This window comes from Equus asinus, chromosome 7 (genome assembly GCF_041296235.1).
Source record: "Equus asinus isolate D_3611 breed Donkey chromosome 7, EquAss-T2T_v2, whole genome shotgun sequence".
NCBI lineage: Eukaryota > Metazoa > Chordata > Mammalia > Perissodactyla > Equidae > Equus > Equus asinus.
In genome coordinates, this window is record NC_091796.1 from 41,111,977 (window position 1) to 41,127,157 (window position 15,181).

Below are 15,181 nucleotides of genomic sequence, written 5' to 3' on the forward strand. Positions count from 1 at the left end.
AAAGTATCTATGTCTATATCTGTATCTCTATCTATATCTATGTCTATCTACATCTTCAAATTGCATTCTCTGGGGAGAGCGTTCATAAGATTCACAAGTGAATTCAGGGCCCAAAATAGGGTTAAGGATCATTGCTTTGAAGCTGAGTGATGCTAACAGGTCGGACAGACATGGAGCTCAAAAAAGCAGAGGCATGAAAGCAACAAAGACATGCAGGAAAAGAAACTGGCAACCTGGAGGGAGGGGCTGTATAAGATGTACGTGGAGAGATCATCACAAATGGGGTGGCATACCGGGAAGTGAAGGGTGCTGGCCTCAGGGAGGCGGGAGGCAGTATGGCAGAGTGGAAAGTACTTGGACTCTGGAACCAGACACGCCTAAGTCCTCACCGCTTACTTTTGACATGTTACCTTGGTTAATTGGATTCACTTTTGGAGCCTTGGTATCGTCATTTAATCATGATGAAGTCAACTTTACAGGAATATTGTGAGGATGGGGAGAAAGTAGAGGTGAAGTTCTAAGTAAAAGGAGCATTTATCAAATATTCATTTCCTTCCTCCCCTCTTACTTGACCATTGCACAGGCATTTAAAGAATTACTCGGAACTCCTCTGTCCAGGCAGGAGAAGGTCAAGAACAGCATTCACACAAGTAAGGCCCTAAAATCCACGCATCGATGAGAGGCACTCAGAATTCAGCCTTTTACAATACCACACAAATAACACATTTGGTTATAAACAAGTTAGAAAATGCATATGAACAAAAAGGAAATTTAAAATCCTACCCCCCAGGAATAATCAACCACCCTTATCATGTTTTTTGCTTATGAATACATACATACATAATACACATATATTTTTATTAAAAATAAAATCACAGGCTTCGTAACAGTCTGTAAACTTCTTTTTCACTAAATAACACGTCATTAAAATCTTCATCAATGTTGTTTTTATTATCTTAACGGCTACATTATACAGTTGTAACATATGGAAGTAACTTCCTGTTGTCAAATATTTAAATTATTTCCAAATTTTCTGTACTATAAATATCACGTTTGGATCACTATTTCAAATCTAACACTTCCTTAAAATAAGGCGTGATAATACCGACCGCTATGTGACTATTTTCGTAGTGAATGTGAAAGCAGCATGCTGGCTTTTATCAAACTTAATGGAGATAGTTTCTACCCCGCACTGAATTGTTTTGAGAATCAAATAAGGGAACAAATGTGAAAGTTCTGTCAAAAGCATAGCCCTCTCCCAAGATAAGATTTTCATTTCCCATGTGCCTTTATTTACTGAGGGCCTTTTAATTCACTTTGCATCCTAGACGTGGATGAGCTCCACCTGGGATCATGTTATTTCAATCCCAAGGCTCCAAAGGATAAGGCAGGTCCTGGACAAGCTTAGGAGTTAAGCAAGCAGCTGTTCAGGATTATTTTCCCCTCCTTAGCCTCTTCAGTTCCTAGCACCTTGACCTTCATTTCCATCTCCACCTCTTTTACTGCCATCCTCCAACCCCCCCACCGCCCCATCCCCCACCTCAGATCTGGCACTCAGGCGAGGAATTTTAACTTATTCAGTGGAAGCTACACATGGCTGCTTCAAGCATTACGCCTTTCAGGGGAGTTGCATCGATCAGCCAGACAACACCTGAAGTTTCAGCTAAAAGACTAAAGCCCTACTGGCAGAATTTCATGTCGGTCCACCAGAATTTGAGTAATAGTGATTTCTGGAATACCTCTGGAAAACCCTTCATAGGTATTTACTTTTGCTACGTGTAAGAGTGGCCTTGCTTAGTGATTTTCTTAGTCGGAGTCATTTGAAGATGGTATAAATTTCTGAAATGTGAGGAAATACTCGTCTCATTTTAAACATAGAGAATAAGTTCACTGCTACGATATTAAACATAGGTAAAGTATTTTCTAAATAAGAAAGAATCAAAATCATAGAACTGAAAAAATGGCCTATAAAAATTTGAAGTTTAATTGTATTATAAAAACTATATAACATGAAACAATGCAATAATATTAAGTGAAAGAAAGCGGAACAAAAAATTTAAAACACTACAGTTATAACTATGTAAAAATGTTCACAGTTTGGATGGTAGGATCTGAGCTGAACTGTTTACTTCATACATATATGTTTATCAATTTATTTTTAAAAATATTAACTGCTTATAATATGCCAGAGACTATGCCAAGCCTCAGATTTGCAAGATGAAAAATGGCTCCTGTCCTCAGGGCATTCACTATGTTGTTTTATAAGGTTATTTAAAAACAAGTATATAAAGTTCATAAAGTTACAATAGCTTTGGTTACAATACATGGCAAAAATAGACTAAGAGATACAGTCATATTAAAGCTCACTGATCTTTCATGGAACACAAGAGAATAATTTTTTTTTAAATTTTATATATATATAATTTAAAAACACAAGTATTTTTAAAATTTTTTAATCAAAGATTAAAACAAAAAAATATTTAAAATCTTTCAGATTCCCCCTGATTCCGAAAGTCAGTGAACATCTTTCTCCTTTCATGTTACAGCTTCCAACCCTTCCAAACTGTTGCTGTGGCATTTTCTCCCTACTCTTGGTTTTTCATCCATGTTTCTGGCCAGTCCTCCCCTCTCAATAACTTCTATCAGATCCTCTCTTCTCAATAACTTCTATAAGATCCTCCATCTATTCCAATTCCAAAAAGTTGTTGCCCAGGCTGAATTCCATTCTCAGTCATCTTCTTACTCAATACAATCTTCTTGGGTCATTCAATGAGATCCAATTATCTAAAGAGTACTTGTGAGAGAAGCTCATTCATACCCATGGCTTCAATCTTCTCCTACATCCTAATAACTCCCAAATATTTCTCTATCTTGAACAACAAGGCCATACATCAACACTTTATATGATACCTCCGCCTCAGTGAGCCTGATGCATTTCAAATTCTGCATGCCAAAAACTAATTTCCACCACACTTCTCTATCTCACCCTCTTTGAGCTATATTCCCTATTCTTGTTAAAGGCACTACCATCCACCCAGTTGCCTTTGTTTAAAAACAGGTACATAAAGACTGAATCCTGAGCACTGGCATTTCGTTACCTAGACTGATCTTATTCTTTTTTTTTTTTTTTTTTGGAAGATTAGCCCTGAGCTAACTTCTGCTGCCAGCCCTCCTCTTTTTGCTGAAGAAGACTGGCCCTGAGCTAACATCTGTGCCCATCTTCCTCTACTTTATATGTGGGATGTCTGCCACAGCATGGCTTGACAAGCAGTGTGTAGTTCTGCAGCTGGGATCTGAACCAGCAAACCCCAGGCCACTGAAGCAGAATGTGCACATTTAACCACTGTGCCACCGGGCTGGCCCCTAGACCCATCTAGTTCTTGACCTCTTGCAGTCAATCACCAAATCAAACAACTGCCTCCTAAGCCTCTCGGAGTTATCCGTTTATGTCTATCCTCACCGAGAGAGTCTTGGTTTAGAAACTCTTCAGTTCTTCCCTGAATTTCTTCAGTAGTCTCCTAATTGACCTCCTTATTGCTTTCTGCCCCTCTAATAATACATCTTCTATACTGCAACCAGCACGATAACAGTCTCACTTCCACATTAAAGCTTTTGGAGGCTCCACGTTATCATCAGTATACACACCAAGTTCTTTAACACGGGAAAGACTCCTTCCCAGTCTGGGTCCTGCCTACATGTTCAATCTCATTATCTCCCCACTTCCAACTGAAATTCCAGCTACGGGTTTTCTCCCTTCCGCATGCCTTCGCACATAGTGATCCATCTGCCTAGACCACCTTTCCCTTGCTATCAGAGGCTGCACTAGCCCACCTGCTGCCTTTCTGGGACTTAGAAAGAAGCATCTCATTTGGGCAGATGCTGCATGTGTTGGCTTGGCCAGTGAATGAATAGCACTTCACGCAAAGAAACGAATGCCTTCTGATGAACAGAATGCAAACTTGATTTCAGTCCCATTTGTTCCCTCTCCCAGGCGCCTACATGTGGTGTCCAACTTGATGACTTTCTTGACAGGCCTGTTGCAGAGTGTCACCTGCTCCCCAATACATATGCCTTTATATCTAGATTGAGTTAAATGCCCCTCCAACACGCTTCCATAACTCTTTGAACATGTTACTAATCATGCTGTTTATTCCATTCTATTATAATTAGCTTTTGATTTATCTGAATCTCTACTGAAATGTGTGATCTTTAAGGAGAAGTTTACCAAGCAGCAGTTCCTAAACTGGTGCTGGTAACTGACATCATTTTTGCTAGTCCGTAAATAAAATGAGATCCATGGTTAGAGTTTTCCATTACAATTAAATTTCTTCTTTAGACAAATTGTCCTTAGTTATGGATTCACTTTTTCTGACTTTCTAGTATTAAAATATTTATTTTATGAAAAGATGATGGTAAAAGATAGTGGGTTCTTGCTCTTATTTAAGTTCCTGACTTGGCAAAATAAAACATCGGTAAAACAATGCTGCTCTCTAAAGTTTCCTTTGGTTGGTTGTTTAATATTTTTTACTCACGTGTAAAATCTGAACATGTGGGAAACCACAGCTTTAGAATAAAGACTCACTCCCTAATCTTTATGTCCCAAGCATCCAATACAGAGTAGGCTGTCCATGAATGTTGGTTGAATTAATCTCTTTATTGGTTCAAACTCAGCAAATATTTCAGACATCATTTAGGTTCTTTTCATTGTTCATTTTTCATACTTCTTTAAGTAAATGTACATAGCCACACAAAGCAACAAACGAATAAACAAACCCTTAAAGACCATGCGATCCTACACTTGGAAATATTGTGATCAAATTCTGTCAGGGACATACATTAGTTATGGACACTCCAAGGTGTATACTAACCCAAGCTATCTTCTAGAACATATGGAATGGTATGAGGCCATCTGTATGTTTCTCCAATGATGGAATTTCTATCTTGTGTCTATAGAAAATAAATGTGAAAGAGTTAACTAAATAAATCAGGCAAAAACTTATGAAACAATCAAAAGTTAATCTAGAAATAAATCAAGTTTAAAGCTTTCCCAGCCAGCCTAAACAAATTGCAGGTGTGTGTGCATGTGTGTGTGCCTACCCCTACTTTTATCGTATCCTATCAGATTTTCCAGGTGGAAACTACTAATTTCTATCATTAATTTTGTTGATGGAGTTGAAAAAGGAATCATGCAAAATCATGTAAAGAATGACTGTTGGAAAACTGAGCTATAAATATTGGTGGATTTATAGACTAGTTTCCTATACTAGAGATAAAAAATATACAAGAAGGAAATGATAGCAAAACCTCAATAATCTTGATCTCACAATATCAGAAAAAGTCACACATGAGCTAGGCCAAAGTTTTCAAAAGTTTTTAAAGGATTTGAAATTTTTATAACAGAAAACTAATATTTCGTTAATGTATTCATCTAGTCAACAAGATGAACATGCTCAAGAGAACAGAGATCCATCAGCAACAAAACTGCAAAGGTCTCTACCTTCATGGAGCTAACACCTAGTGGAGGAGACAAACAAGGTGTAAGAAAGGAAAGAAGTTTAAACAGGATCAATTTAATAGTGCAGGAAATAAAAAAGGGAGATGTGGACAAGAGTGAAGGGATGGGGGAGTACATTAGATGAAGTGGTCAGGACAGGACTCTTTGAAAGGGTGACATTTAAGGTGAAATGGAAATGTTAAGAAAGAACTGGGATTCAAAGTGACCTTAGGAAGATATTCGAGAGAGAGGAAACAGTACTAGTTACCCTGGTTCTGAGGTGGGAATATGCTTGGTATGTTCTGAGTCTTGGTATGTTTTGAGGCCAGTAGCCTAATGAGTTAGGAGAGAAGGAGATGAGATAAGAGAAGAAGAGAGGCGAGAAGAGGAGATGGCAGGACAGATAGGCAGGAGTTAAACTATGCAAGGTCTTGAAGGCTGTGGGTGAATTTTGGTATTATTCTAAATGCAGTAGGGAGGTGTTGAAGAGTTTTAAGCCAGGAAGTGAAATGGTGTCATTGGCTACTTAAAAGACCACTTTGCTGTGAGGGATGGAGACAGGGACAGATAGAAAAGATTATAGGACAGCAATATTTGAAATAGACAAATTAGGAGAAAAGTAGATTATTTGAGGAATATGTTTGACACAGAAATCACAGAACTTGCTGATGGATTGGATAGCGAGGCGAGAAAAAGGGAAGAAGCAAAGGTGACTTCCGAATTTTTGACTTAGTCAGTGGAGTGTGGGGAGAGGGTGCTGATGATTTTACTAAGAGGGAAGACTGAGGAGGAACGGTTTGTATAGAAAATCAAAGCTCAGCTTAGGACAGCTGACGTTCGCGGTATTTCACAGACATTCAAATGGAACTGACAAATTGGCACCTGGATAGACCAGTCTGGAGCTCAGGGGAAGGAATGGACTAGAGTTACACATTTGGAGTCATGAGCATAAAGATGACAGTTAAAGCCCTGACACAGGTGAGATCAAGAAGGAGAGAACACAGAAGAGCAGGCCCAGGACTAAGCCTCGGACACCACAGCTCTGTTTCTTGAGTTCAAGTTCACCATGGGGGTTTGAGGGGTGTCTACAGTGCTTATGATAGAGAACATTTAAGCTCCCTTAAACTACATGTAAGGTACCTGTGTTCATCTGCGTGCCATGATGGCTAGATAAGAATCCGTGCTCTTTATGAATAGGTTTGGGAGGATCTCAACTTGGCAAAACTATTTTCAGCTGTCAGGGTAGAAGTCACAAAATCTCTCTTATGGTAAAAAGCCTGATTCATTGAAGACATTTACAAATTCAGTTTAATTCTGCTTCAACTAGATTGAATCAGTGAGGTTCTATCTAAAAATAAAAATGTCATGTTTTTCCAATAATGAAAATCAATCAGATCAATAAGACTAAGGCATACATGGTGATTGATGGTGGCTTCAACCACACTGAAATCTGAGTAATGGAATATGAAGACACTATTATATGAGTCCTTAGAGTATAATGTACTCATTGAATAAATGTGTCACCATGATTCTGTGCCCTTAGGGCTAGTTGGGCTTAACAAATACTCTGTATTTTAGCTTGCAGTGATTAATAGACGATTCTTCCTTGCATTGTTTCAACTCACCCCAGCAAGTCTGACGTCTCCCTCAAAAAGATCCAGTCCCAAACCTGAGAAGGAAAACAAAAATTCACGTTAACAATTGAATTCCAACTTACATAAAGAATGAAAAAAATATATATATCCACAAACCTTCATTGATATCAAATATATCCGGGTCAATTCCACCATCTACATCTTTAAAACAACAAAGAAAAACATATTGAACATTATGTTTATGAAAGAAGAAAATCTCTATCAATGATCAAATTAAAAGTAAACAAGGTTCTTTTGCCTCAGATAAGTGGCTACTAGGTTCTGATTCAATATACACTGATTGGTTGGTTGGTTGATTGATTGATTGAGAACATCTCATGAGCCAGGCTTGGGGATCTGGGGCTTTTGCATATATACTCTTGTCTTACCCATGTCCCTTGAATGCCAAATGACTTCAGGGACAAGAAATTGGTTACTCCACACAATATTAAGCTTAATTTGGAAGACTAGAGTAGATGACTAGATTAAATAGGAAGCAAATGTTTAAATGTGGTCAAAGCAGGCCAATCTCCCCATACACGAACACCCCTTGCTTGTAGCATACCTTGGAGCTCTCAAGCAAAATTCCTAATTTAAACGTGAATTACTCCTTCAAGTTGCAAAGGGGTGGATACTATGGCCTAATCTCTAAGTGTACAACTGAATACAATAGAATAGAAGTATACAAGTCATCAGGTCCAGATGACTTGACACAAAATAGCAAAAATAATAATAGCAAGCATTTATGTGACTGTGTTTGGACTTTCCTATATCATCATCTGTTTTTCTGCTGAGTATGTGGAATCCTGAAACAGGAACAATAAAATGTTCCTTAATATATCAAAAGAAGCAAGTGTTTGATCAAAGTTCAATGCAATTACGCAAATGCAATTATGTATTGTACTTATCATCAAATGCGTCCTAAGTTCTTCTGTTCTCTGTTCTAGTATCCACATAACTTTCTTTTACTATAACTTAGAGCAAAACTCAAAATAGACTCACCAAAGTTTTCCGGAGTTGGCTGGGAAACAAACACATAAAAAAGATATTATTACCATGCCCATGACATAAGTGGTCTTCCTGGTTCCAATTTATATCTAGCCATTTGGGTTTTTTTTTATTATTATTAATATGATGGATTACTTTCTGACATATATCCAAGACAGCTAAATTGTAATTTAAGATAACTTTTTGATCAAAGGATCTTCTCATTTCATATAAAAAAATGAAACTGCCTGTTACATGAATTTGAAGGTGAAAGAAACAAGAAATCAACTTCACAGATTGAAAAGAAGGCGGAACATAAGACTTCAGTTCTCAAATAAGTGTTTACTTTAAATATGATTTTTTTTTCCAGAAAGATTAGCCCTGAGCTAACATCTGCCGCCAATCCTCCTCTTTTTGCTGAGGAAGACTAAGGCTGAGCTAACATCCGTGCCCATCTTCCTCTACTTTATATGTGGGATGCCTACCACAGCATGGCGTGCCCAGCAGTGCCATGTCCACATCCAGGATCCCGGCCGGTGAACCCTGGGCCGCTGAAGCAGAACGTGCGAAGTTAACCACTGCGCCACCGGGCCAGCCCCTAAACATGATTTTCTAAAGGATTCATGGAGCAATTTTTTTTTATTGAATTCATAATAGTTTACATCATTGTGAAATTTCAGTTGTACGTTATTTCTTGTCCGTCACCATATAAGCATGGAGCCATTTTTGAAAAATCTAATAATTTACTCCCAATGATGAGATACTATTGCAATTTATAATCATCCTTTAAAAAGAAATTTTATTGAAGACCTCATTAATATGTTTTACTTTCATATTTCTCTCAAGACTCTGCCTTCAAAGACAATACCAAATATTTAAGGAAAAAATCAATGGGTATACTTTGCAATTAAAAAAAAAAAACTTTTAAAAAAGCCTAGGGGCTGGCCCCGTGGCCGAGTGGTTAAGTTCGCGCGCTCCCCTGCAGGCGACCCAGTGTTTCGTTGGTTCGAATCCTGGCCATGGACATGGCACTGCTCATCAAACCAGCTGAGGCAGCGTCCCACATGCCACAACTAGAAGGACCCACAACGAAGAATATACAACTATGTACTGGGGGGCTTTGGGGAGAAAAAGGAAAAAAATAAAAAAAATCTTTTAAAAAAATAAAAAATCTTTAAAAAAGTCTAAAAATAAATTCTGTACAAGTGACCAAATGAAACCCAGACTACATGCCCAATGGAAGAAATTAAGTCAATTTGAGAAATTTCTTACTGAAGTCTAGTAAAAAAGCTCACAGGACTGGTAGACAGTAGGTCTGGGTTATATTCCTGGTTCCACCAACTAATAGGAAGTTAGTTCACCTTCCCGATACTCAGACGATCTATAAAATATGATCAATGCCTGCTTTGCATGGGTATTGTGAGGGTTATATGATATAATGTGAAAGCACTTTGTAAACTATAATAAAAATGTCACACAAATGTAAGATGCAATGTTATTTAGATGTGGCTTACATATCTAACTACTCGAGTCATTTGGAGTGTTTGGCAAGCAGTGAGGATGAACTGGTTGGATGGTTACCATCCTTTTTGATATTAATAAATGCCCTGGTTGTCTCACACTTTATACACACATAGGCACATACTCACAGAGGAATGCCAATGCACCTACTGGAAAAAGTTATGAAGTATTTGTTCAAAATTACAAGTTGAATGTAGCTTAAATGATATCTCTTGTTGTTAGTACTGTAGTTCTTGTTCAGAGACTATCAGCTCAATATAATAACTGTTATTTTCAAATCACAATTAAAGGTTTTCCCCCAGGCATTTGAAACATTATTTAAAACCTTGGGTTGGTTTATGGTACAGACTATCTGTCACTGTAGGAAGATTGGTCTAAACTGATGAAGAAGCAGAAGAGAAATCTCAGGCTACAAAATTTTGTAAGTATTTGCTGTGCCTGTGCCATTTGTCACTCACTCCATTCATGTCTCACATTACTATAACAGCAACATGCATTTCATTCAGCAGTAAAAGTGGAATGATTTTCAAATTTCACGTTTTCCATCTATTCAAAAGAAAACATTACACAACAACAAAACTAAAAGAAAAACATAAATTTATGTCAATGTCCCTGACTCTTTCTCTGGCAGGGGGCTTCTTCTCACTCTCTATACCCTGCCTGGCCCTGCTCACCAAAAAGAAACAACCATTTCCTTAACACTTTGAAATTCCTAAGAAACAAAAAACAAACAGGTTGTTTTTTAACAATCGGTATCAATTGCCCCCAATTTTTCTAAGTGTTTTCCATACGTTGTTTCCTTACCAGGCCAGAAACCACAAGGAGAGCAGCAAAGAGAAACCAAGGAAGATACCATGAATCCATGCTGTCACTTCCAGAGGAAAGTCGCAAACGAAATTCAGAGTAGTGTTTACCCTTTAAAAGGCAAACATCATAACTTATAACCTTTGATCTCAATGATCCATCTTGCAAGTCAGCTCGCTGTGGTAGCAATACCTCCAATCAAAGAGTTAAAGTCCAGTATCCTTAACACAACTCTGCAGAGTTGTTGGTTGGTTGTTGGTTTTTTTTTTTTTTCCTGTATCAACATTCAATAGCCAAATCCTTGCTGAGCCTGGTAATAAAATAAGTTCTCTAATGTACATGTACTGGTCCCTAAGATTATTAAGTGCCACTTGAGCAAAAGAAAACATCAAATTAATTTTTAATCCTAATCTTTCAAATAGTAAACATTTATTAAGCTCCTCCTACTCATGTAGTCCTCTGATGCTTTAGTATATCCAGTTGTGTCCATAGCTTTTTATCTTTCATTTATTTAATAAAAATTTATTGAGTTACAAACTCCATTAAGGTGTTAGAAATCTGGCATATTTGATATTCAGATACAAAGTAACAAAATAGCAACATATCTCACTCCTGAAAATTCCCATCAAGCAAACTCAAGTGGGAATTAGGATAAAAAGGCAAGGAATGATCACCAGTTTTCTAATAAACTAATATTCCCAATCCATCTCTCAATTCTGTCTCACTTTTTCCTCCTTTTCTTGGGATGACTTCTCTTTAGAGACAGCCTACTCTCTAAGTCAGTTCCCACAGTTTCACTCCCAGCTTAAGTGTGATGCAGGATATTTCAGAAATACGTGGTTTTTTCCACAGTATTTCCTTCCCCACTCAAGATTGGTCTTTGCACCATCCCATGCAAATAGAAAGGATATAAAAAGACACGTAGCACAGACAAAAACTTGGGAGGATGCTTCGTGAATACAAGCTAGTCATTCCCACCCTCTGAGGAGAGGATGAGTTAAAGGGGAAAGTTAAAAACGGTAAGTATGATCATCAGTTCCTCACTTGCTCCCTGGGATCCTCCAGATGCTTTGTGGGACCCAAAACCAAATGGGCCCATTTCCCGGCTGGAGCTACAAGGAAACAATACTCTACAGAAGAAAGCATGTCTGAGGAGGAGGAGAATAATTCCCATGAGACCAGATGTGATGTGAGCTGAGACATCAGACACCTGACTGCATTCTGTGTGTTGGGATGGGCAGCTCACATTAGAAGTTAGGAAACTGGAAGAAGGCAGGGTAGGAAGTGACAGTTCCTAGGACTGTTGGAGTCTGTTTTGAACGGTAATGACAGCATATGGACAGAGCCTTACTAGGGATCTCATGGACAATCATTGAGGCGTGGCTGAAATTCAACTCCAAAAATGTGTTTTGACTACAACTAATGGATATCCTTTATATCTCGTTCTTTCTGGGGTTGTCAATGAAGCTCTGTAATGCAGAAGCTACACTTGGCTGGTCTAACATCCCTCCAGCTCCCATCACTTGATGCTGTCCCTAGGAAGCCTCATCATGGCGTCTGGAGTCTGATCCCAGGGAGCTGTCTCTGCCTCTGCCTGCTGATCCTCTGCTGCTCTTCATTTCTCCCAGCTAATGTCATGAACAAGAAACCCAGAGCTTGAGATTTTAGGACTTATGGATTGCTCTGAGAGCCCCTGGAACCATCAGGAAAGCAAATTTCTCTTAGGAATATGGTTCTCAAAATCCCCATGGAACATGAGTACATTCTAGACCTGAGGGTAGCAGATTGTGAGTGTAAAAAGCTTTCTAACAGTAAATAGTACAGATATTGCAACAAAAGATCCAAGAAACTTTATATCTTTCCTCTTGTAATGCCCATTTTCTTTACTTATTCTCCCTCCAAAAAGAAAAAAATGTTTGTGTAAGTTATTTCATGAGTTTCCCAATACTCGCTCTTTGTGATATTTTATAAACACTTCTATAACATAATAGGAAGGTACATATATTTGAATATGAATTAAATTAAATGGATCTAGGAAAAAGGAAAAAAATGGAGGTGGAGTGACTAAAGAAGTCCCTGAGCAGCTATGAGAACATGAATTCAATAGGGGCCCAGGCAATGAGAGGGCAGGCAAGCTCACAAGTCATCCGTGTGCCCTGGGATTGAGCACACTAAATTACGTTCTTCACACATATCTTCTAAATCCTTCCCCTGATTTGCCATCTCCTAGTCCATTTTTCAAAATTGTAGTATATTACCATATTAGTCAGAGTTCTCCAGAGAAACAGAACCAATAGGATGTGTAATAGATAGAGAGAGAAATTTATTTTAAGGAATTGGCTTACGCAATTGTGGAGGCTGGCAAGTCCAAAATCTGTAAGGGAGGCCAACAGGCTGAAGACCCAGACAAAAAGTGAGGTTGCAGCTCCAATCCAAAGGCTGTCTGCTGGCAGAATTCCATCTTCTTCTGAGGATCTCTGTCTACTTTTCTCTTAAGGCCTTCAACTGATTAGATGAAGCCCACCCACATTAGGGAGGGTAATCTGTTGTACTCAAAGTCTACGGATTTAAATATTAATCTCATCTAAAAAATACCTTCACAGTGACATTTCGACTTGTGTTTGACCAAATATCTGGATACCGTGGCCTAACAAAGTCGACACATAAAATGAACCATCATAGTTACCTTTTTGTTTCTCTTGTTTTATTTGCCAGACTCTTCATGCTCACCTGTTTACAGGATAGCTACTGGTCACACTAAGGTGACTATTGTGGTCACCTCATACAATTGCCTTGACTGTCAGCCACACCCCTGGCGAATAGAAGGTGAAGATGCTATCTATCGTAGTTTGTGATGAGCATGAATGACAATACAGTCACATCTTTGATACTAGGAAATTATCAAAGGACCAGGAGTAACCCTTGAGATTTTAAGAAGCCAATTGGCTGAGGCAGTGAGGAAAAAGTCTATTACTACACAGGATAATCCTACTTCAAATCCCTGGGCTGATTTCCTACAGGGAGCTTTTATGCAGGGAGCCAGCCCGCAAAGGAACTGTGGGAAAAAACTGCTGCAGCAGGAAGAGATAAACAGCTGCCTCCCACCACTATGAAAGGATCACCAGGTGGCTCGTAAAGTTTCACAACCCTAATCTAGCTCAGCTGGCTTGGTGCCACTAAGAATTTATTCCATATGGTATTTGTTGTAAATGGGGAGATGTTGGTCAAGGGGTACAAAGTTCCAATTATACAGCGATGTGACTTGACTCAGCAAGATTGTACTGTGTACTTGAAATTTGCTACAGGAGTAGATTTGGAGTGTTCTCACCATATACACAAAGATAAATAAATAGGAAAATGGTAACCGTGTGAGGTGATGGATATGTTGATTGGCTTGGTTGAGGTGAATATTTCACAAGGTACATGTATATCAGGTCATCAGGTTGTACATCTTAAATATATACAACGTTTGGTGTCAACTGTATCTCAATAAATCTTGGGGGAAAGAAAAAAAGAATTTACTCCAAGCTGGAAGAGGTCTAGAGTGAGCAGCCAGTGACTCTGTGATGGAAATAATGACACCTGCTCCTAAATTGATACCTATACATCTATCTCTTGGCACTGTTCAAGAGTGATAACTCCCTCAAACTCAAGTCCAGTTTCCTGCCCCTGTGCCTCAGGCCTGCAAACACCTGGAAGAAGGGATTAATCACTCCTTCTCTGCTTTGGTTGCACTTATGTACAACACTCATGGCCCAGGATTATAGTTACTTATTTGTAAATTTGCCTCTCCCAAGTAACTAATTAGAAACTAGTCTCTTTGGAATGTACAGCCCCAGTACTTGGCCTTTGATAGGAGTTTGGTAAACGTTTGTTGAAAGAAATGGGAATGAGCTATTGAAAAATCTGTGTCTAGGGGCTAGCCCCGTGGCATAGCAGTTAAGTTTGGCTTGCTCTGCTTCAGCAGCCTGGGTTCGTGGGTTCAGATCCCAGGCGCGGACCTACGCCACTCATCAGCCATGTTGTGGTGGTGACCCACATACAAAATAGAGGAAGATTGGCACAGATGTTAGCTCAGGGCGAAACTTCCTCAGCAAAAAAAAGAAAAATCAGTGTCTATGTGCGAATTGCTTTTAAAGCCTATCTTATCTCCACTAGGCACATAGGTCAAAAAGCCAATAAAATCACATATTTTATGTGTGATATTTAAAATCAAAATCCTGCATATTTTTGCTCAGCAAGAACTAATATTTTCCCCTGGAAGTAATGGAAGTCTTCATTGTGATATATTTTTAAGGGTTTCCTGTGTACACATCACTGCTTTGTGATTTGGTTGGGTCAATTAGACTTAGTACAAAGTGACAAAAGGCCTTGCAGAGGGTGGGATTACGTGTGCCCAGCACTAACATGGTTTTAAAAGCTACTCATCCATATAAATGCATTCACTGCAGGCTCACTCCATTCATTTTTGAGAAAATTTCTGCCAATTACCTAATAACCACGGTTTCGTCTGTCCGTCGTTCTTTAAGTAAATATGGTGTTCATGAAAAAAGCAGCCAGTTCAGCTCACATCTCAAACAATCATACAAGTGCTTTTCCTCAAAAACAGGTAAGTTGAGAGTATCAGTGGAAATTTGGGTCAGCTAAGATGACACTGTTATCGTCCTCTTATTTGCAATCACCAAAGTTCAATTATCTGTTAACAACTTGCAGGTGGTACCTTCTCTGTGCCCGGTACCAA

General features: G+C 38.7%; 1 protein-coding gene across 4 annotated transcripts in view; it reads right to left on the reverse strand.

Moving 5' to 3' along the window:
- MEP1B (meprin A subunit beta) overlaps positions 1–13,412 on the reverse strand; it is a 30,560-nt gene extending 17,148 nt beyond the window's left edge. The window contains exons 1-5 of one of the 4 annotated variants that reach the window (XM_070513255.1): positions 12,786–13,412; positions 8,131–8,149; positions 7,246–7,290; positions 7,120–7,163; positions 4,869–4,947 (exon numbers count right to left, since the gene is read on the reverse strand). Coding sequence is in view for 3 of the 4 variants with exons in the window: in XM_014845388.3 (XP_014700874.2) it covers positions 4,869–4,947; positions 7,120–7,163; positions 7,246–7,290; positions 8,131–8,149; positions 10,441–10,500 (247 nt within the window). In the remaining variant the exon portion in view is untranslated. Of the gene's footprint in view, positions 1–4,868; positions 4,948–7,119; positions 7,164–7,245; positions 7,291–8,130; positions 8,150–8,600; positions 8,652–10,440; positions 10,602–12,785 lie in introns of those variants that run through there. The other 3 variants (XM_014845388.3, XM_070513253.1, XM_070513254.1) reach the window with 3 other exon arrangements.
- Between the last annotated feature and the right edge of the window lie 1,769 nt (positions 13,413–15,181).